Source organism: Capricornis sumatraensis, chromosome 1 (assembly GCF_032405125.1).
Source record: "Capricornis sumatraensis isolate serow.1 chromosome 1, serow.2, whole genome shotgun sequence".
Classification (NCBI taxonomy): domain Eukaryota; kingdom Metazoa; phylum Chordata; class Mammalia; order Artiodactyla; family Bovidae; genus Capricornis; species Capricornis sumatraensis.
Genome location: NC_091069.1, coordinates 95,439,457 through 95,463,775, shown reverse-complemented (window position 1 = coordinate 95,463,775; position 24,319 = coordinate 95,439,457). Strand labels below are relative to the sequence as shown.

Below are 24,319 nucleotides of genomic sequence, written 5' to 3'. Positions count from 1 at the left end.
AAGGACTGAACGATTTAAAGTGAACTGGGACATACTTGCAATGTTGACACATCTCCAAGTTCTATTTTTCCCTCACCTTTTCCCCAAATAACTAGACCTTTAGTTAACATTTAGTAAGCATTGTCTGTCTAGACAATGCTTGATCCAACAATGCTGGATCATTCTAGAGCACACACACACACACACCATATACATATATATATATATATATTAATTGTTATTTTATTGTAGAAGAAAAAATATCCTGAAATATTTGTTAAATAACAATAATTTCTGACAAAATCATTCTTTAGAGTTTTTGAGCCTCACCATCTGGTCAGACATAGGAAGCTGACCTTCAGCCTTATAACAAGCTTCATTAATCTTGCCATAAACCACAGGAAAACCCAAAGATTTTTTAAATGGCTTCCAAACTTCTGCATAGATGCTCTTAATTAGTCCAAAGGTAAACAATAAACAAGTTGGCAAAGAAATTAGAAGGATAGGTGACGGGAAAAGTGTTAACAATTGGTGAATGTTAACAATTGGTGAATCTTTAACAAAGCACATGTGAGTCTTCATCACAGTTTCTCACCTTGATTTTTTAGCTGCAGGCAGACTGAAAAGTTGCTTTAGCATGACCATGCTATTTTCCAGATGTGCCTAAAAGACATACTTGATCATTTCTTTTCAAACCAGAAATAGAAAATCAGTTCTCTCCTGGGTGGTACTTCCTATTGTTTTAAAAAGCTTCCAGAGCTTTCTGGAAAGTTTAAATTAAGGGGCTACAGTACACTGATATGGTTTTACAATTCTTGGGAGGCGTCTGAGTCAAACTCTCATCGAAGGTCTGTGACGGTCACAGCTCTGTCCACAACAGTCACGTGGTTGCAGCTCTGCAATAGCAAAACAGAAAGAAAGGGGAAGTCCTGGAGAATTCAGAAAAGCCATCTTTTAAATGCTTAAATACTTGAAATGCTCATTCCGGCTAGTGGTTCCCAGGCGGGCAGCCAGACTGTTACTTAAGCGGCAACTATGGTAAGGGGTCTGGGAATTATTATTTCCACCAATCCAGAATCAATAGCCTGTAGTCTGAATCAATATGGACCTATATATCTCCATTTATTCTTCAAATGTATGTATATTCTAGAGTCATTTACAAAATATACATTTATTTAAAATAACTGCTGAATTAATTGCAGTATGCTGGGTCATTATGTCAACCAGATAATAAAGTACACCTATTCCCACAAGGGGAATATTCCCTCTTCGCATGTGCAAGGGGTCATCCTAACCGAAAGCCTAGGCATTTCTGGGGGATTGTGCAGTCTCTGTTTCAACATCCTGGTACCTAGACACTTATTACACTCCAAGGCAGACTTCCCTATTTGTGAGCAAATCTGTCAGAAATTTCTTTCTCATACTCAGCTGAAAACTGGCACTTTCACAGGGTCTTAAGTTTTGGTTCTGGGAGTCATATGAAATATCTGGGACCTTTTTATACAACAGCTCTTCTAATACTTACAGTCAGTTCTCAGATGCTCCCTGGGGTTCTCTCCTAAACATCCCTAGTCTCTCTTACCTCTTCTACTTGTCACTAGGGTGACAAGGCTCTGGAGTCCCTTTTCCACATTGGTTTCTTTTCAGTGCACCCAAAAGAAATACTACTACTCCGTGGCCGGCATGGAGTGAGGCAGTACTATCTCATTAGATTTGAGGAGAAAACTGCAACATACTTTTCAGCAACTACAGCTTTTTATCCACAGCTTTTTACCACTGTGAATTTACCGAAAACCCACAACATTTACCACTTGGGGGAAAAACTTTCTAAGAAGGTCGTAAAAATCTCTATGACCTAAAATCAAATTAAAAGCAAAATTCCAAAATTAAATATACTTTACCTACGTTAAATGGCTTTTTTCTTTTGAATTCAAATCTCTTATTGAAATGCATGCTTAGCAACTGATGATGATGAAGGAAAAAAACCTAATGTTTAGTAAGCAAGCTACTGCACTTGGTACTTTCATTTAATCCTGTCAACAACCCTGTAAAAGTATGTATTATTATTATCATCATCATCATCTCCATTTATAGGTGAGAAAGTTGAGGCCCAGGAAGGTTAAATAACTTGATCACAACCCTTAAGTAGCGGAGCTAAGACTCAAACCTCTTCCTGTTCCACACTGCCTCCCACACGTGTCTTTGTAGGAAGATTTAGAAAATTAGTGACAAGGCTGATCGTCTGTGTGGGTCGTGAAGGACACTGTGTGGCATCAGCTCTGACTGTGCTCCCTGGTTAAAGCGTAGCTCCAGCTTCCTCTACAGGGATACATACACAGAAGAGGGGTGGATCCTTGCTGTGGGGATGAAATCCTTTCTGGCGACAGGAAGAAATCTCCTCTAGTCCATGGTCAGTGAGTCTAAAGAATCCAGTTCTGAAATAAGAAAAAGCAGGTTCAGAATCAAGCAAAGGTGTCCCCCTCAATCACACACACATTGGGCAGGGCAGAACTCATTTTGAGACACCTTCAAAAGTCTGCTGGCCCACAGCTCTCTTCTCTGGTGAATGAATCAGAGAGTGATTCATCACTGCCAACACATCAGTTTTACTGGGAGAATTCATAGTAAATAACAGGGTTTAAAATGAAAAAGTTAATTTTCAGAGATAATCTGTTAGATACTGAAATTCTCTAATCTGACATCGATCTCTTGAAATTCCTACTGATTCAAGTCAAACACTTCAAATTTCTAACATCTTTTTCTTATAAAAGCACCTACGTTATTGCTTGGATACTTTTGTAAACAAGCAGAATAGGTTTATCAGGCTATAGGACTTAAAAGGAAGACCTTTAGAAAAGCCAGTCAAATACCACAATCTATGTATTAGATAGAGAACAAGGTCTTTAGAATGCAGAACATTTCCTCTGAAGCTTCTCCCCGGAACCACACCCCGTGTACTTACTCCTGGAATTTGGGGGAACAAACGATGGCTATCGACTCTGGCAACATCATCTGGTACGAGCAGTGAGTGTGTAGGTCGACACTGGAGAGGAAGGCTGTCTGCGTGGGGTGAGTCTGAGAAGAGGGAAAAAAAAGTCTCAGTGAGAATACACAGGTAAGCCTAGCCCATGAAGAAAGTGAAATGTTAGCTGCTCAGTCATGTCCAACTCTTTGCAACCCCATGGACTGCAGCCTGCCAGGCTCCTCTGTCCATGGAATGCTCCAGGCAAGAATACTGGAATGGGTTGCCATGCCCTTCTCCAAGGGATCTTCCTGACCCAGGGATCGAACCTGGATCTCCCACACTGTAGGCAGATTCTTTACCATCTGAGCCACCAGGGAAGCCCCCCTGCCCCATGAAGGAAGGCAGAGCCAAATAATTCTCAATATCTTGCCATGATCTCCTTAAGTATAAAGTCATTAGCAGCCATGAGGAATATGCCTGAAGTTCCTAATAAGGAATGAACTTCCTTCCCTGCATTGTAAACAAATGTAATTTAACATGAGTATGTGCAGACTCCTAATTTCTAATTGACCATCAAGATCTATCTGGCTCCTCACAAGCTCTCTTGACACAATGAAAAAAGTCACCCATACTGGAATAGACGGTATGTGCTACCCAGTACTTCAACCTGGTAGAAGTCAAGGACTTAACAAACCACAGATGAATGATTCTTCTTCTTGACAAAGGGGTTTAAAAGTCAGGAACAAGTCAGGGGCTCCATAGGCTAAAGTGGCAAAAGCTGTCCTGTGCTTAAAGCATATCAATTCAAGGATATGAGAGGCAGAGGGTGACTGGGATTTCAGAGGGTGGTTAATCACAAGGACCCTGTCTTATCTGAGAAAAAGACCATGATGTTGACATTTGAAAGTAATCAGTTAAAGCACCATATAAATTTCATTCAGTTTATCTCATTTGTTTTCAGTTTTTTAATTTTGTTTTTTCGGCCATGCCGCATGGCCTGTGGGATTTTAGTTCCTCAACTAGGGAGGGAATCTGGGCCATGGCACTGAAAGCGCCAAGTCCTAACCACTGAAATTCCCCAGTTATTTAATGTTTTATTGAACACTGCCTTTGTATACAAATGAACACTATATAATGACTTATCTCAGAGGGGGATGATGTTAGATAACAAGAATGGAAAAAGGAAAGACCAAATATGACTCAAAAAGAACACCAATCTTTACTGACTTAAAAGCACAGAAAATAAATATGTGCACTTGACCAGTGTTTTTAACTCTGTTGTGCAAAAATGAAGCTCCTAAGGGAACTTGTCAAAAGCACAAGTTCCTGCACCCCACCCTGGAAATATCCATCCTGAGAAGGAAAAAAAATATTTTTTTTAAAGCTCATTAAATAATTCTTATGCGTAGCCTCATCCGAGAAGCATGACTGCACAAAACGCTGTGACCAGCTCACTGTGGAAGAAGTCTACAACACAGGAACAAGTCAGCTGAGTACTGACAGCAAATCCACACACACGTCTGCACGGGGCAGGGAAGGACTTCTATGACCACAGGGGAGAAACAGTTTCTACCAATAAGAATACGATCCCACAGGCTTTTAGGAACATACGGCCTGTGTCAACACCTTTCATCCATGGTTAGAGCTTGAAATTTTAACTGAGAACAAACAAGGTCTACACAAGTTGATGAAGGGCTCCAATCTAAAGTTGGGTTAGCCAGAAAGATGATATAAAGACATATAGCAGGGCCTCAATAAATAACTGTAAACCAAAAAATCTTGTTTGAACCTGTGCTCCCCTCTAACTACTATGCCTTCTCTCCTTCCCTTCACAGTTGAGTTTCTTGAAAAAAAGTTATGCCCACTGTGCCCACATGCTGGAGGCAGAGGAAGGCCTTTTTATGAAAAAAACAAAAAGAATATACCAAAGGAACAGAAATGAGTGAGGAAAGTGAATGCTGAGGGCAGCCTGGGTGTTCAGATGAGCAGAGTGTCCAGCTAAGGTAGGGCTGAGACAAGGTGAAGGAGTGCCTTGAATACTGAGCTGGGGATTACACAATAGTTGGCGATAAGCACAACCATACAAAGTTTCTGATGAGGGGGGCTTCCTGGTGGCTCAGTGGTAAAGTATCTGCCTGCCAATGCCGGAGTAGTGGGTTCAGTCACTGTTCTGGGAAGATCCCACATGCAATTAAGCACATGCACCAAAACTACTGAGCCTGCGCTCTAGGGCCTGGCAGCCGAAACTACTGAGCCCACGTGCCGCAGCTACAGGCGAAGCCGCCGCAGGGAGAAGCCACGCACCGCAGCCAGCGCGCAGCCCCTGCTCGCCACATCTAGAGGAGAGCCTGCACAGCAACGAAGGCCCAGCACAGCCGGAAAAATGCAAAGATTCTGACCAGGAACCTGATTCACAGCTGGCATGGTACAGAAGAATGGACTTTTTGTATTCTCCTCTTGCCGACTTTAAGATCTGAGCAAACATTACCGTCTGTTTTGGTTTGCTTTTAATCCCAAGTTAGGAAGAAATGGTACAGGAATATCATGGGGGAAAAAAAGCTGAATACTATCAATTTAAGTTCTAAATCTCTTCCTAGCTAGGCCCTCACTGATATTAAAAATACTTTTACTCACCTGTGGCTAAGATGTACCTAAAGTCTAAACAGTAATGATTCCCAAATTTGTCTCATCTTGTCCAGTTCTTAAACTCTCCTGTCTCCTCCTGCTGGGGCAATGGACCTAGATTTCAACCCTGAAAGATCGTCTAAAATGAGTTCCCTCAACATCTCCAATTATAACCTTGAAAATCTCTCTGTAACTTTCTTCCTTCATTTCTGTTGTAGAGGAGTGTTTCCTTCCTAATATGAAGATGACACCCTCTTTGTACTTTTGACTTAATTCCTTCCTACCTCCATATTATCTTGTCTCTCCTGTCCTTTTACCTCTCATTCACAGGTTCCACTATAGTTCACCCACTCACTGGGCTTAAAAACATGCTCAGACAACTATACATAAGAATGCAGATGAACCTTAAAGACACTGAGCAAAAGAAGCTGAAGACAAAAGAATACATGTTATATAATTCTATTTAAGTAAAGTTCAACAAGGGCTTCCCTGGTGGCCCATAGGTTCAGGAAGATCCCTGGAGGAGGAAATGGCAAACCACTCCAGTATTCTTGCTAGGAGAAGCCCATGGACAGAAGGGCCTGGTGGGTTACAGTCCATGGGGTCACAAAGAACTGGACGCGCCTGAGCACACATGCACATATGTAAAGTTCAAACCCAGAAAAAGTAAACTATTGAGTTTAGGGACACACACTAAGGTAGCAAAGCTATAAAGCAAGCAAAGAATTTCAAAAGAAATCAAGAGAGGGATTACCTGTACCAGAGAGGAAGGGTGACTGGGCAGGAGCATGGGGGAGGAGTATGTTTCTGGCAATGCTCTATTTCTTAACCTAGGTAATGTGTACACATATATTTTTGTTTAATGATTCATTAAAGTGTACATTTAGTTTATATAACACTTTTTTATATATATTTCAAATATAAAGTTTCAAGAAAATAAAAATAAAAACAACACATTTTCACACACTAAACCATAAAGCAAGCAAAGTTTCTCTCACCCTGGCTGTTCCTTAAGCCACTATTCAATCTCTTTCCTTTCCTCTAGTTAGTGCTAACCTCTCCAAAAATCAGTGTACACTTCACTATCACCACAACCTCAATACCCATTACTTCTTAAACCTTTTAAATCTATTCCCACCACTGCTTAAAACCCACTAAACTGAGGTCATCAATGACTCAGCAAGTCCAATCAGCTCATATAAGTATTCATCATTCTGGAGCTCTCTGCAGCATGTGACACAGTGAACATCCTGAAGTTTCTTTCTGAGACATTCCTCCTCCTTTGGCACCTATGCCTCAACACTACCTCACCTTTCTCTGACATCTCTGTGCTTCATGGCTAACTACTCCCTGTGCTCCCCTAGGTGGCCTGGCCTTCAGCTGCAAGTTAACTTCTTCTTGTTCTCCATCCTCCCCCAGTTCCAAAGTCTCCAAGGTCAGCTCTACATAGAGGTCTCCTGGTTCTCTTTCCCACCTTGACCTTGTTTCCAAGTTCAAATTGCCTGATAACTACCTCTACTGACATGTCTTGAAAAAGAAAAAAGTCAAAGTGAGTCGTGTCCGACTCTTTGTGACCCCATGGACTGTAGCCCTCCAGGCTCCTCTGTCCATGGGATTCTCCCGGCAAGAATACAGGAGTGGGTTGCCATTCCCTTCTCCAGGGGACCTTCCTGACTCAGGGATCAAACCCAGGTCTCCCACACTGCAGGCAGATTCTTTACCACCTGAGCCACCAGGAAAGCCCAATGTCTTACCAGTATCTTAAATTCAATATACTCAGAACTGAAGACAACATCTGCCCCACTTCCAAGTAAGTTCTCTTGCTGGAACCTCTGTTTTTCCTTATGAGATGATTGATCACTGCCACTTCCATGAGTCAGGCCTGAAATTTCTAAGTCATCACATTTACTCATCATCCTCTCTGACTCATTCCCCACATCCTCTGAAATCCTACATTTGTCTCTTTTTTTCCCAAATGCACTGCCATCACCCTGGTTCTCTTCATTATTACATGTTAATCATCACATTAACCTCTTAAATGAGCTCCCTGCCTCATCCTACTCACTAAGAAGCAGAACTATCCTGCCTGTCCACCCAAAATACCACTCCTAATGTGTTATGTGAAAACTTACCTATCACTGTTTCCTGATATGAACTCTAAGCCCCAGAAAACTTGACCACTCAATGCTCCAGGATTCCAGTCTGCCTATTTCACTGTTGTCCCCTCCATATGCAACCCTCCCTTGGCACCCCCTGCCACATATCTAGTACATCACCCCTGCTGTGATCCTTCCCTCCTCTAAATTCTACAGGGCATCTCTTAAGGCACCAGGCACATTCTGCTTCACATAAGGAGTTAACGACTTGTCTATATGTCAATCTCCTCTATTAGACTAAAACCATATCTTACTCAAATTGTATCCCCTGGTGGATAAGACACAGGTTTTCTATCCCCCATGTATCTATAATGGGGGATACACAATAGCAAGTATTTACAAAAGGACAGAGGCACATGGGACTGCCTCACAAGTCAGTATTTCCCCAATGCCAATATACAAGTATGTGCAATCTTCCCAAATCCAGAAATAAGCTGCCTTGTTTGTGTGGAACCCTGTTACACAATGTGAAAAACAGCTTGGTCTATGAGAATGAGGGGTTGAAAAAGAATAAAAAGAAAAATTAAAACGTAATCTTTAGGGATGGAATTATATTTTACCTGAATATTACTAGAAGGCTGTTAGGATATGCAGATACTTAAACATTTTCTATTTTGATAGCCCCTCTGATTTACATAAAGGTTTACATATAGGTTGTTCTGGGCTTCCCTGGAGGCTCAAGTGGTAAAGAATCCGTCTGCAATGCAGGAGACCTGGGTTCAATCCCTGGGTCGGGAAGATCCCCTGGAGAAGGGAATGGCTACCCACTCCAGTATTTGCGCCTGAAGAATTCCATGGACAGAGGAGCCTGGCAGGCTACAGTCTGTGGAGTTGCAAAGAGTCAGACACGACTAAGCAACTAACATTTTCACTTTCTTTCATAGGTTGTTTTAAGAAAGATGAAATGCAAGTATCTGTATTAACTTCCTTGGTTCATTTAAAATACTTTGACTTGTACACCTTTCAGGAACAACATTTGTATGAAGTAAGGCATAAACCTTATGGTCAAGGCTCACATACACTCTCAGCCAGCATCCTATCAACATTCATGGTCACAGGGAAATTGGGACTTTGGAGGAAGAATTTCATTTCTATTAAAAAATTATTTTAATTAAAAAGTCCGGGGCTTCCCCGGTGGCCCAGTGGAAGAATCTGCCTGCCAATGCAGGGGAGATGGGTTCGATCCCAGATCTGGGAAGACCTGCAGGGCAACTAAGCCTGTGTTCCACCACTACTGAGCTTCAGTGGTGCTACTACCGAAGCCCATGTACTCAGTGCCCAGGCTCCACAGAGAAGCCACCTCAGGGAGAAGCCCATGCACCATAACTAAAGAAAGCCTGTGTGCAGCGATGAGGACCCAGCACAGTCAAAAATAAATATATACATCTCTTAAAAATATAATAAATCACAACATCTTTTAGAAACGAAAAGCCCCAGAAATCAATACTGGAGTGCAAGCAGTTAAGTATGCTAAGGAAGTCAAGTCTGTACCCAACAGAGGGAAATACAACCATCTAAACAGTCTGGATACAACTCACTCTTCTTCAAAAAAAGAACAAGTAGTGCGTCTGTAACATCATGTGAGATGAACCCCCGGAGGGCACAGCACTGCTTACATGAATCCAGCCCAGTGTGATGAGACCCTGCTGATCCTGTATGAGGAAAAGCTCTTCTTCACTCTCGGTGTTGCAATAATCAGACCCAGCACTTTGCTTGGGGATGAGAACATGGGTAATGGTAAATTCGTTCCTCATCTGTCAAATTAGAAAACAGCTCGTCACAATTCCCCCGTATGTAGGCAACTCTCTCTGTCACAGCAGTGGAAAGTTAAATTTCCATACAAGCAAAGGCCCTTCTCCCTGCCTGAGTCTTCTTCATGAGCTGAGTCCCTCATGTCAGTCTTGCTCACAACTCTTACTGCCCAAGTACACTGCCTGGGGCCCTCTGCAAGGCCAAGATGCCCACAGCCCTGTGGGAATTTCCTGCTGCAGCCAAACAGGTCTACTCATGAATCTTAAGAAGCTCTGGGTATAGTACTATTTCTCTTCCTTTATTCATGTCTAGAGTAGTTTCCTTTACTATTTCTCTAAGCCCTTGCCCACCTTTAAGGCTCAGTTTAAGTCTATTCCACTTTACTCATTTATTTATTTAGCAGTTAGTAATCAGTTCTTTAAGCACCTCCATTTAATGATCCTTCTTTCCCCATAATTCCTAGTGCTTTTATTGTACATGCTAGTCAACAAACTATCTTTTGGTGTTTATCTCCCATCTCTCTAAAGTGCTTGGGTACTTTTTGTGGACAGATGCTATCTGCCTTATATATTTCATATTCTGATGATTTACCACAAAGCAGGTGTTCAAAAGCTGAACAAGGGATCTTCCTACCAAGTTTAGAATTAAGCATTTCTTATTATCGGCATTAAAATTCTCAGTTAAATTCAAGGGACTCTGAAAATTAATCAAATCCAGGGCCACTGAATTCAAGGTGACACTGCATTTTGCTGCCCATGGCTCCTTCAGCAGAGGGGTCTCTACAAAGAGTAACTGACCCTGGATATCTCTCTGAGAGTCATAGGAGGCCAAGGGTGAAGAAACAGTCTAAGCTCTAGAAAGCGTTTGTTTTTTTTTTTTTTTTTACCAGTTTTCCACAGAGAATCCCACATGTCTCCACTCCCCGGTCAGTGTTGGCACTGGCCAACTGGAGAAACTGTGGGCAGAGCTTCCCAGGCACCACCACGTGGCGCAATCCATCAATTGTAGGAGCTGTAAGGGAGAGAGAAAAAAATCTAAGACCATGGGGCACAGCCTCCCCAAGCAGACCTCAGAGTTGGCAGCCCTAGGGAGCAATGCCAAATCAGTGGGGTCCCCACAACTGCAGGCAGTAAGTGGGGATCTCATCCTAATGGCAGAAGAGAAAGGGCTGCAAAGGCTCTTCTCCAACCTCTGACCATAGCCATTGGGAGTATGCTGTTTCAAGAAAAGAGAAGAGGCTTTAATCATTCAAGTGAAGGCAAAGAGAAACTACTACTTAAGTTTCTGAGCTATTCAGGAATAACAGTGAGAGGCAACCCTGCCAAGTACATGGGGAGAAATCCTGAAAGCTTCAGAGTCTAACACCTCTTGCCCACTCTTACCTTGTCCTTTTAAGTAGATCTTCTGCAAAGCTGAATTCCTTACATGACTACTTGAAAGATGATTCCTAAAAGATCTATTCTAATCGTCAAGGCATACTCATCATTTTGCTGCTACTGTTATTTTCTTGGGTAACCATTCATTGGTGAGGTGAGGAAAGACTTAATAGTTTTATGGCTAGACTGAATTACCACCGACTACACAGAATATTTACCTTGACTAAACTCCTTACCAATTAGGAACATTTGCAAGGCAAACACAGTTCAGTAGCTTTTATTTTTTAGTCAGTTGTTGAATTTTAAAGTGTTACTGTAAATCTCAAATTTCCTTTACAAAAGGTTAACACTGGTCTCTAGTTCACTGAACATTTCAAATCTCTATATAACCCTTAAAAGCTGAGAGTGAGTCTGACTTTCAAGAATTTTATTAGCTCTTCAGGAAATCAACCTAGCCCAGGTGAATTATATGACTTAAGCAAAGGCCACTTTATAATACAGCTGTCACAGAGCACAGTATGATAATATTGATCAAATGGATTTCTGTGACCAGAGCCTAATGAGTGGGATCACGGAGGTAGTTGTCCGCTGAATCCCTTGGAATGACACCCTATTTGGCTGCAGCTGAGACGGAAGAGGATTCGAGCGAATGAATTCACTACCTTCCAAGTTGTTCAGTGCTCCAGGTTTCAAGGATCTGTCCACTACCGGTGGCTTGGCAAGCCTCACAGCTGCATTACAGTCTGAAGGCTGTGTGGATACAGCAGGCACCGTGGGGAATACATCTAGGGAGGGCTTCTCCAAGTCGGGCACCAGTGGGCCACCCAGGCCAGGGTCCACCTTCCCAAACTCCCGCACAATCTTCAGTCGCTCCTTTTCTAGCTCCTGGTTCCGGATCATCTCCTCGAAGGCATGGAACTGCTCCTGCTCCAGCTGCTGCTGCTTCTGCTGTGCCACCCTCTGTCTTTCCTTTTCCAGCTCTTCCTGCATGGCCACATTTCGGGCAAATTCTTCTGCTTCCTTCTTCTACAAAGCACAAATAGCAGTTAACAATAACACTTCACACTCAAGTAACTTCACACCTTAGGAGGACAAAGCTTTTTAGCAGGGAGACTGCTCCCAAATGTTCTGGCCTGATTTCCAAACACAGAATTCAGGCTTCCCTCAGTGCCTCTACACCCACAGAACAGTTATCCCTAATGGATCTAAGCACCGTACACCTATCCTTTAAGGACATTAAAGTCCTGATCCTTTCAGTACCCTTTCCCAGTAACTCTAACTAACGTATTTTCTTCTCTACCAAAATCTTAATGCAGCATATTGCCACACATGCATATCATATACAATTTTAGTCCCTAGGTGTGCCATGTATACATTCTGTATCCCAAGTAGGGCTGTGAAAAGGAACCAGATCCAAACTTATAAACGCCATGTAGGGGGTCTGTATTGAATTTTAACCCTGAATGAAGCCTCTGAAATTCTTCTGGTGATTAGTAAAATACAGAGTGACATTTTGAACTATTAAGAAACATCAAGTAACAGTTTCCTTCATGAAGATTTTCACTCACTAGGTACCTTAGAAATATACAGCTGTTTCCTCTCAGCTGATTTTCAACATCAGAGTCCAGAATAGAGCTCAGTAGCGTGTACAAAGAGTGCGCAAGTGCCTGCAGTGTGTGTTCCCACCTGGCACACACCAGGGACACTGTCTCAGAGCTTCTCACATGCTCTAACTGACTCTTCCTAAAAAGAAGTCATCTGAAAATATTAACAGCTTGAAAAAATTTGATTATTATAAACAGGTATAATCTGTTTTGGATATAATCAAATGTGAATCAAATCCCCAAATTCTCTGATCTAAAAACGTTATACTTTAGTGAGAACTTTCTTTGTTCTTAGGTTCTAGCTCTAGACATAACAGACAAGCAATAGATTTTCTGTCCCTCAAGTCATCCTCTTAGATAAAGGGGTTAATCTATATTCGAATCCTCAGCCTCAACACTTTTTTCTGGATTTTGCCAAAAATATAAAATATCACAATGAAATCAAAAGATCCGCTGGAATACCTACTAGATTCCTAGAACACAGCCTAAGAAACCAAAATAATTTCCTTTTTTTGCTAATCCATACTCACTTTTTCTTCATTATATTCTAAATATTCTTTGGTATATCGTTTTAACAGTTCTGCCTTCAGTTCTTCTGCTTTGGGAAATGCAATCTCCTTTAATTTCTGGGATACAAAATCAAAATCTAAGAGTTAGGACAATGGTCACCAATTAAGTAGAAGAGTAAAAAGACTTAAGTCAAGTTGGCAATGGCAACAACACTTCCAAAAACATTTAAATAATGTAATAAAAATTACCCCTGCCATACCGTACCTGGTATTTCATAACTGATCTACTGAAATGGCCTTAATCTCCTATTTGCAGGATTTGACATTTAGATGCAGACTCTGCCACTTACTTATATCTGGAAGTTAGTCTGTGGCTCTCTGAAGCTTTTAGATGGGCAAGAGTGAAAGTGAAGACCCACCTTTACTGTGTCTTTCTTTTCAGGAATGACAGCCGATTTGTAATCTCGATGCTTTGGTAGTTTCTCAATAAAGAGCCTAAGGGGACAGAACAGATTGATGGTGATGCAAACAAGACATGCAAATGCCCAAAAGACTCTGAAGCAGCGCAACTCCCTTACCCTGTAGCGGCTATCTGACAGGTTTCCAGGTACGCACCGGGAACAGGCCACCTCCCCCATCACCCTCAGCCCTGTAAGGAGCCACAGAATTGCTCTCGTCCCAACTCAGGCGTGCAGCAGCACCAGACGCCTACAACAAAAACTATGGAGGGGAGAAAATCCTAGCCTGTGCCCAAAAATACGCCTCCAAAGAAATTCTTTTCTGGTTGTGACAGTAACAGGCTTCCAAAGGAAAAGCCCTCTGTCACAAAGCATTCTTCAGTGAACAGTCTGGCAGCCAAAGGCAGGAGGCTAAGAGAAAACCCACGTTCTGTTACTACTCCTAGCTCTGTGTGATCTTTGAGGTCGGCTTATTTTCTTTGGGATTCATGTTCTTTTGTCGAAGAATCATCCTCGCACCACGTTAAGCACTGGGATGCTCAGAGAGTGATGTGTTATATGTGAACATTACATGTGTCATGTGTAACACGTGCACATGCGCATCACGTTTAATACGTGCATTATGGTCTCCGATGAAGACTGCTTAGAGAGACCTAAGTGCTAGATTTCCTCTTTCAGTTCTTGTCCTTGACTGTAAAGCTCAGTGGGAAAAATAAACTGAATCACTTCATGAGCTCTAACATTTATGATGTCTACTTGGGAATGGTGAAAACAAACAGAAGTTCAGCAACTTGTCAAAGCCAGAAGTGGCGGGCTCAGAATTCAGTGCCAGCAGGCTGATTCCAGATTCTGCTTATAAGTATATATAGTAACACAGGAAGCAGATACAGAAACTAACAAAAGCAGAGGGCAGGGGAAATAGAGTGCATGAGGCAAGGGTGGGAGTGAAAAATCTATATACTTTTAAAACATTATTTTGATTTTGAACCATGTAATGAAAACTAGTTCATAAAGGATTTCCCTGGTGGTAGTTAGGAATCTGCCTGTCGATGCAGGGGCCATGGGTTTGATCCCTGGTCTAAGATCCCACATGCTGTGGAGCTACTAAGCCTATGAACCACAACTAGCGAGCTTGTGCTTTCCAACAAGAGAAACCACTGCAATGAGAAGACTGCCCGCAACTAGAGAGTAGCCTGTGCATAGCAACGAAGACCCAGCACAGTCAAAATAAATAAATAAAACGAGTTCATAAAACTTCCAGACTTGAACATGAACACCTTTCTCGTGTTTCAGTAACTGCAGTCAATTTTCTGAACGGGGACATATGGGCACAAGGGTCTCCTCAAAACAGAATGAATAACACAACCCAGTGCCCACACTGGAGGCAAGAAAGCTTAATGGTTAGGAGGGCAGGCTCTGGAGCCACCCTGCTTAGGTTCAAATCCAGGTTTTAACCATTTATCTACCAGCTGTGTGACCTCCAGCACCATCCCTCAGCTGCTCTCTCTCTATAAATTATATACACAGAGACAAACTACTACTACCTGAAATGGTTGCTATGACACCAAACAGAGTTTAAAAATAAATAAAGTGCTGAGCACAGTGCCTAGCACACAGCCAACATCTGCTATATATACTATTGTTTTTACTACCATAATAAATAAAGATGTGAGCAAGAAAAAGAGAGGAAGATGTTAACATCAAGGTTAGAAATCTTCCAGGCAGAGAATAGCTGTGGCCCAGAGGTATACTGTTCTCTGGGTTATATCCGGTTGCAGTCTAGAGAGAGGAGTGGTACAAAAGCAAGCAAAGATACACGGGCAAAACACAAGCAAAACAATCCAAAAGAACAAAAGGAAAAAATATGCATAAAAGTAAATAAAAGAGGTAAATAATTAAATAAAATGGTACTCAATTTTACTTATAAATGAAAGAAATTCAAATTAAGACGAGCTATCATTTCTCATCTATCAGACTGGCAAAGGCTTAAAGCTGGATTACAACCAGTGTAGGTAAAGGCACAGAGAAATAGGTGTCCGTACACACTCCTGGGCAGGACTGGAATTTGATAATACCTTTTTCCTTATGGGGGGAAGGGGTGTAGGAGACAAGTATTCAAAATTTAAAATGTGTATATCATTTAAACTCACAATTCCATCTCTATGAATTTATCCTACAATAATACAAAAATATATGAATGAGATTATTCAATATAGCATTGTTCACAAAAGAAAGGCAAACCGAAACCCTAAATGGGCATCAGTAGGGGATTACTTAATAAATTATGGTGGACCCAAATGTGGAAAAACAACATTATCAATCACTCTTTCACTCAAAAAACATTTATTGAGCATCTATGACAGGGTCAGGCATAATTATAAAGGCTGGGGACTTGGCAGTGAATGTCACAGTCACAAATTCCTCCCCACCACAGAGTATACATGACGGGGGGAACAGACAATAAACCAAACAAAGAGTATACAGATAATCAGTGCTGGGGAAAAGTCACTAATAGGGAAGGGGAATAAGTGACAGGGAAGGGACTGAGATTTTAGGTAGCGCAGCTAAGGAAGGCAACACTGAGAAGGTGACATTTAAGTAAGGACCGGAAGAGCGAGCCACGAAGATATCCAGGATAAGACTGCTCCAGGTAGAAGAAACAGCCCTAAAGCAGAATGAGATGATGGATCAGTGTCCTGATATGTAAAGATACGACTGTTAAGAAAGCAAGCTGTAGAGAAGACTATGTTGTATGATCTCATTCAGGCACCAAGGAAAAAGGATAAAGACATGAGCCCAGGTGCTTGCATGGGGATATTTTCTTAATAAACACACAAGAAACAGAACAGTGATTACCTCTGGTGGATGGGGATTTTCCTTTCACTTTAATATTTCCCTTGCTGTATGGTTTGAAAACAAACTGTTTTAATCATGAAAAAGTATTACTTTTGTGTATAAATAATTTAAAAAGTCAAAAAGAAAATCTCTAACGTGGATGCATTAAGGGCTCTAATTTCTTCCAATCTGAAAAGTTAGTCAGCAAAGCAAGGGTGATCACAGAGGAAAACCCTCTTCAGTCCATAAGCCCCAATCCTGGTGGTAAACACTTTCAACACAGGTAACAGACCATTTTCAGAAAGCAGGTTTGTGTGCTAAGAGGCTCACACAGCAGACAGGACTGCCTAAGTCCTCTGTAACTCTTTTCGATGTAGCCTAGTCAATGACCATAAAAAGCTGTGAAAGAATCCACTGCCTGGATTACTGTCTGTGCTCACCATGAAAATATGTACTGATTTAATATGTTGAGGATCCTTCTTCTATACTGGGGTCTGCAAAAGGAAAAGCATTCCTACAGTAAGGAAAACCTCTGAGGAGGGGAATGTGCTTGAGATCATTAAGATGCCTAAACTGATTGAGGGAAAAAAACAAATATACCCTTTAAAATCTTGAATTAAAGTATCCACAAAAGGTCTAGAACAATGACTCAGTAGTGGGGGGCGAAGCAGAGGAGTGGTGAAATAGAGGCCTACCCTCCTCTCTCCTCCTCAGTGTAATAATTGCCAAAGTGAGCTCTTGTTAACTGACAGGAACATACCAAGGAAAGTGTGGTAGAAAAACAGAGCGAGAATACTGAGCTAGAACGTTTTTTTGCACTCCTAGGACTTGTCAGCTCACAGAATCAAGAGTTAGGGTCTTGAAGATATCTGCAAGCAAAATAAATGTAACTACATTTATTGATTCAGGTCAAGCCAATCCAACGAAGTATCAAATTAAAACCCAAATCTAACAAGTAATACATTCTCCCCTCCTCTCACTTGACTCTGCTCTAGGCCGAGTTCATCACGTTAAATGGTCCTATAAGCAGAATACCACATACAGGGACAGGCTCCCTTTATCAGTCTTGTTAACACTGATACTCATATCACTCAATGTAATAACAACGCACAGAAAAAAAATCAACTGAAGTTTCTGGGTACTATTAATCCTACGCCTACTCCTTCTGGCCTATTTAGGAGTTTATTTCTATGCTCAATCTCTTTTCTGTACCATTAGCCTCTCCTACTCCACAGTATCCTTTCCAAAAAATATGCTCTAGCATCTCCCACCTGAAAACAGACACAAACACATTCATGCACTCTTTGTCCCCCTTCAATTATTTCAATTTTCCATTTTACTTCTGGTCCAACTTCTCCTAAGAGCTGACTATGCTAGGGCTTGGCAAACTACGGCCAGTGGGTCAAATCTAGCTCACCATCTGTTTTTGTAAGTAAAATTTCATTGGAACACAGCCTCACTCATTCATTCATGTGTTATCTATGACTTGTTTTCACACTACAAAGCAGAGGTTGTGACAGAGACCAACTTGCTTGTGATGCCAAAAATATCTACTATCAAGCCAATCTCAGAATTGTACTCTTATCGCCCATTTGCCTTTTGACCCACTTCAGTGAAACTAGTGACATCAAACCCAAACCCCTGCCCATCTGACACAGCTGCCCAGTGTCCTGCAATTACTTACTTCTTTTGGCTCCCACGACAAAGTGATGGATTTCCTCCTATCTCTCAAAACTTCCTTCCAAGTTTCCTCTACTGGCCTTCCCTCCACTAACCAACCTTGGGGCTCTCTCCCAAGCTCCTTTCCTTCTCATTCTACAGTCTTATAATCAAAGTCTTGTTTCCTTTAACACACCACGGATCCTTCTGGCCTCTAATGAAGCCTATGGACTCTTCTCAAAATAATTTTTTAAAGATGTAATATAAATAATGAAAGATTACAAAAAGCCCCATTCTACTGTAACAGTTTTCAAAATATTAAAAAATGATGACATGTGCTTACTTATTGATGCATTGTTAGTGCATTTAAAAACAAGATCTAGTTGTGGGTTTAAGAACTGTACTAGAATTCTGAAGTAGTGATAAGTATAAATGTTATTTTGAGACCTACTGGACTATCATAATATGAAAATATCTTGATTTCTGTCGGTGACAAAACTACAAATATTAATAATACTGTGGTTTGAGCCTATATTCAAAATTAAAGGAAATGCTAAATTTCAGCTACACATTAGTAAAAATAAGAAAAGTCTTTCCCAACCAAGTGCATGGACACTGAATTCTATCAACGAATCCCTGTGGGTTCCTGGACCCTAGATTAAGAACCACTGCACTAGACGGTCTCAGCATCCTTATGGGTTCAGGACCAACTATATGCTGAGGACTCCTAAGCTTGTTGCTCCAACAGAGACCTCTCCTCTGAGTTCAGACTGCTACACTCCACCTCCTACTGGACATCACTACTTGGATATCTCATAGATAACTTAAACTTAACACCTTAACGTGTTAAAAACCCAGACCTGAACTCTTTGTCTTCCCACTACCCAACGACCCCCTTTGACACCACTCTCCCCCATCTCAATAAATGGACCAGCAAATCCTAAGTTACTCAAGGCAGAAACTGAGGTCAACCTTGATACCATCTTCTTTCCAAAATTATGAGTAAGTCTCATGGACTTTATCTCCAGAAAACAAAATCCATCTACTCTTTTCCAGGCTACCATGTTCTTTCAAGCCACCAGCCTCTCTCTTGAACTGCTGTTAAGAGTTTCCTAACTAATATCACTGCCTTCTCTTAACACTCCCTCTACCAGCTACCATATGGCAGCCAAAATTTATATTTCTAAAACGTAGTAAGATTAGGTCACAACCTCACTTAAAACTTTTCAGTGGCTTTCTATTACTCTCAAGATAAAATGTAAACTTACTGTGGCCAATAAGATCCTCCATGATTTGGCCCCGCTTGCCTCTCCAACTTCATCTAAGGTCATTCTCTCTCTTCATTTGCTACACTCCAAACACAATGATCTTTAATCCTCAGAACACACTAAGGTCTTTCTTACCTGAGAGCTTCTGAATACACAGTACTATCTGTTTTAAACACTCTGGTTTCTGCTTTTTGGAATGACCAACTCTATGGCACCCTTTAAGTCTCAGTTTAAATTTTACATTCTCAGATAGATGTTACTCTATTTAATTAGATATCCATGGTTATTTTCTATCACAGCACTTTCTCTGTTGCTTCCAAAGGGTTTTCTCTATTTTCTTACCATATATTTCTTTGCTTACCTGTATGCTGTCTTCTCCCATAATGAGAATAAGGGCAAGGGCCATTTTACTTACTATGTACGTAGGACTTACTGCAGTGTCAAGTAGATAGTAGATATACACAATATATATTTGCTGAATGAATATGATCCTCACCCTCAAAGCACTTTCTGTGTGGAACAACAAGACCCAGAAGGCCCTTCAGAAAACACCTGGTAGAGTAATTCCATGATTCTACTGCACTTACTCAACTATAATTTCCCAAAGGAACTGTGCCCCTCATTCTGAGAGAGCTGTCTACAAGATTACCGGAAATATACTAGTTCTAGCAGCAGCAGAGTAAATGAAGAGGAGGACAACAGCCAAAGAAATATCTCGGGAAAATAAATTTTGTGCCCATAGTGCCTAGGAATGAAAAATTCCTAATAGCAAAGAGAGGGAGAAAGGTAATTATAACTCTATGAAACTTTATGAAACCACAGCACTCCCTTTGTTCCATCCTAAAATTACAATATGAATTCTAGGCAATCCACTCTTACACCTAGTTTTCTTTAGAGTACTGGCTCTCAACTGGGGCAGTTTTCCCTTTCAGAGAGCATTAGTGATATCTGGAGACGTTCTGGGTTGTCACAACTTGGGGGTAAGGGGCTCTACTGGCATCTAGTGAGTAGAAAGACCAAAGATGCTGCTAAACACACTACAATGCACAGGCCACTCCTGTGCAACAAAGTACTGTTCAACCCAAAATGTCACTAACGCCAAAGTTGACAAACACTGCTTTAGAGCAGTATGTGATCCAAAACTTAGCATCATATAATTAACATGCACCCATCACCTCTGGAAGAACATACAAGAAACTAATAACAGTGACTGCCTGTGGGGAGGGGAACTAAAGGTTTGGGGGAAAAGAGGATTAGAAATATATATACCCTTTTGTGCCTTCTGAATTCTGCACTACATGCACATGTTACCTATTCAAAAAACAATAAAGAATAACCCCAAATTAGTGTGTCACCAGACTATAATCTCAAAAGACTACCTTCAAGTCAAGAAACAGTACCAAAAAGAAAACAAAAAGAATAGGACTTATGTTGTAGAATGAATCCTGAATTAAGAGTTGGAAAATCCAGGTTTTGCCACTGCAAATTGTGCACTAAAGCCTACCACTGAACCTGGAGGGTGTTTCCTCATATGCAGAATGGAAGGATGATGTGCCCTACACAGCATACACAGAACTGTAAAGATCAAATGACATGAATGCAGGTGAAATACTCTGTGAACTGTTGACGAGCTATACAAATACACTGTAATTATTATTACCTTAAGGTCCTAATATTATGAAAGAACAAGACTAGAAATGAGATCTTTTAACATTATTATTCCCTTCCTAAATTACACATCTTTTCCAATGTCACTGGGACTTTAGCAATTGTTCCTGTTCACTGAAATCTTCAAAGCTGCAAAAAGCTAAGCAACTCAAGGGAAAGGTCTTATGATGAGCTATACAAACTGTAGGTGGTCAATACTTATTTAACGATTTATACGATTATGATTAAGGTTACGAAAAAACTCTTTCCCGAGACAATCAATTTGCTACAAAATAGGTAGAGGTGAGGAATTTTGGCTCTGCTAAACCTCAGCGATAATCCTCTGATTGGCTGCCTTCATAGAGAAGGGACAGGAAAAAACCTTCATCGATACAAAACATGTATAGTTTAAACACCAACTCTCTTGCCTAACAGCTGGGCCATGTGGGCACAGCCCAGAGAGCTAGGTTTCTTACTCATGAAATTACTGAGTCACAAAAACACTTGCAGTACCCATGTCTCTGAATGTTAAGAACAGCTAATGTGTCGGAGCTGCCAGCAAAAATGATTAATGATAATGATGTTGTAAAGTCCTCTGGTTTTAGCAATTCTGAGCAGAAATAAATGAGCACAAGAGCACCATGAGTGAGGCATCAGTCACCAGAAAAGAAAAAGGAAACCGGAGGTGTCTTACGTGATATACTTGTTATAGAGGATGAAGGCATATTCGATGTTGCCTTCCTCACAGTAAACAGATGCCATTCGGATAATCTCCACTCCGGAGCGGAAGTACCGGCGGGGTGGAATGTCTTCATTTATCTCCACGGCGCTGCCCCTGTGGGACAGAGCCCTAACCCGGTCTTCAGGGGGGAGGCTCACGTCTCCATGGTCAGACATGAGGACCAAGACGTCCTGAAACAAGTAAAAGATGGCATCAATACCAAGGCCCCCGTCACCTCGGCACAGGCGTTTATCTCAACAAACCTCCACCTTACAAAGAAATTAAGAGAAAAACACCAAATGCTGTTGCCCATATTAACTAAGGTCTCTTCCCCACAAGAAGCCTGAGACCCTCCAGGAAGCCCATTTCACAAGGATGAAAGGGCTGACAGACTCAGAAACCTGTAATGCCTGTGGCATGATTAGGTGGTACAAAGAGTATAACTATAATGAGCCACAAGGGCTTCAGTTCTCTTTCCATGCTAATCATTCCCTGTCATTAGGTGGCCCTGACCTTGGCACCATAAAAAGAGGGACAATATCTTGTATTTTTTCCATTATCTCTCCTCCCAGCTACCCACTTCCACCCACCCCAGTACCAGACAGAGAATACTCAATGACATTTCCTGATGATTGTTAACTGACTTTAAGTTGATCATTTAACCTGAGAGTAACGGACTTTGTCTACAACTTTTCGCACTTTAGCACAAGGTTAGTGAGGGGAAATGGTGTGGGGATGAATATTTATAATCCTGACTCTGCTCATAAAATCACTAGTCCAGTCAATGTACAACATCATCATTTCAGGGTAAGGAATTCAGATCTAGAAAACAGTTTATTCAAATCTGTCTTCGAAGACTAAGTACTCCTTGAATAACAAAAGGACAAAAAGGTAACTTGAAAGGCAAAACCCAAACCAAAAATAACAACAAAAACAACCTGGGAGTCTCCCCTCCCTGGGTCTCAGATTGCAGTCATTCTAGAGTCTTTCCTGATACTGCTGCTGTTAGAATCAGATTCTTTCTTCCAATCAGATATCACTCTACATCACTTCCAGGAAGATTCTGGGTATTTGATGCATACTGAATTACAGCACACCCCCTGTATTACAGCACACTCCAGTATTCTTGCCTGGAGAATCCCATGAAGAAACGAGCCTGGTGGGCTATAGTTTACAGGGTCACAAAGTCGGACATGACTGAAGCGACACAGCACAACCAGCATGCTGTAGAACACACAAGCTATAGCAGATTTTGGAATTCAAGGCCCTTTTAAACCTTACTCATTGCCAACAGAGACCTTTTGCTTCAGTCGGGATTCTTATCTGCCCAGAAATCCTCATATGTGTTTCATTTGTCTACCCACTGTTGTTTTCCATTCCAAGCACTCCCTCAAAGATGATTTTCTCCAGGTCAATTCTATCTTTAGGTCACACTTCCTCCACCAAGCTTTTTCTCAAACACCCTAAGGGTACAAAAGTTGTGGGGACTACCAGGGATGTAGCGGCAGTCCACCTCCTGTGGGAGTCTTTTCAGGGGCTCAAGAAGCCAGTAGCAAATTTAAAAGCTCCCCAAGTTGCCTAATTAGTAAACTCAGTGCAGAGCCCATCAAAGCTAACTGGGGCAGGAGAGGCTTGTTGCTCTTTATCACCTCTCGGGAGAGGATCTTTTGGTCGAGAATGGAACCTCTTCCCAAGGCCAGCAAGTGCTGCCCCACACGACAAGGCTGACCAACACTCCAAAGAGGAGACGCAGCGTCCGCAAATAAGGGGAAAAGTGGCGGAAAAAACCGAAACGGGGGAAGATGACCGGGAGGCGAAAGGAAGTACCAGGAATGAGCGAAGGGGGGCCTTTACAGCGGAGAAGGATCCACTGACAACTACTCGAGGCCTTCTCGAAGGCACTCAAGCCAAGTTGTCAACATCGGGCAAAATTATTCAAGGCTTTCGCGTCTATCGCGAGCAGTAGCAGGGGACGCGCTGGGCCAGGCTGGGGACCGGAGCCGTCAGGGGCCTCGCGCGCGACAGGCCGGGCAGGGGGCGCAGGGAGGAGAAGGCTGCAGGCCCCACACTCACGGTGGCCGCTCCCCGTCAGACTCCGATCACGCTCAGCGCCCGGGCCCCACCACAAGGCTGGGACCCTTCCCCACCTGTCCCCCGCGGACGACTCTCGGCGCTTCCGAAAACGTCACGTCCGGCATCCGCCCCGCCCCGCCCCCTCCCTCTGGTCTGTGAGTTAAATTCTCAAAAACTTAGGACCCGAGCGGCGACTGGTGGGCGGAGCTAGAGCTGCCACCTGCAGGAGAAGAAAACACCAATGAGGAGAGAGCGGGGCCATTTTGGTAAAGGAAAATCAACCAGCAAAGAAGAGAAAACGAGCAAAGGACCTCATGACCAAGCTAACTTTTATTTTAGGTTAGTACAGACACAGTGAAAGGCTACACACGTTGTAATACAACATCCCTTGGAAAAGCTTAAGAAGTGTGAAATCAGATAAAATCTGTTGCATAAATCATCCATGTATTGAAATTAGACTGGTAACCTTCATGCTTACCGCATGCCTTTATGTCCTCCACGTTTGTGCAGATGAGTTATATGTTTGTGCGTGCGTGCTAAGTCGTTTCAGTCCTGTCCAACTCTGTGCGACCCTATGGACTGGAGCCTGCCAGGCTCCTGTGTCCCTGGGATTCCCCAGGCAAGAATACTGGAGTGGGTTGCCATGCCCTCCTCCAGGGAATCTTCCTGACTTAGGGATCAAACCTGCATCT

At 42.1% G+C, this 24,319-nt stretch overlaps 1 protein-coding gene across 5 annotated transcripts; it reads right to left on the bottom strand.

The window, feature by feature from the left end:
* Positions 1–290: 290 nt before the first annotated feature.
* STAMBP (STAM binding protein) lies at positions 291–23,735 on the bottom strand. Of its 5 annotated transcripts, none has more exons than XM_068974126.1 (10): positions 23,702–23,735; positions 21,528–21,745; positions 13,386–13,461; positions 12,988–13,083; positions 11,516–11,879; positions 10,364–10,488; positions 9,342–9,479; positions 2,942–3,054; positions 2,315–2,414; positions 291–875 (listed from the first exon to the last, which is right to left on the bottom strand). In XM_068974126.1, exons 2-10 carry the CDS (start codon positions 21,728–21,730, stop codon positions 819–821), a joined length of 1,272 nt encoding a protein of 423 aa, XP_068830227.1. In that variant the 5' UTR covers positions 21,731–21,745; positions 23,702–23,735; the 3' UTR covers positions 291–818. The 5 variants fall into 5 exon arrangements, with proteins under 5 accessions (XP_068830227.1, XP_068830235.1, XP_068830218.1 ...); XM_068974134.1 differs by having other exon boundaries at positions 11,513–11,879; positions 23,628–23,729; XM_068974117.1 differs by having other exon boundaries at positions 23,628–23,729.
* Between the last annotated feature and the right edge of the window lie 584 nt (positions 23,736–24,319).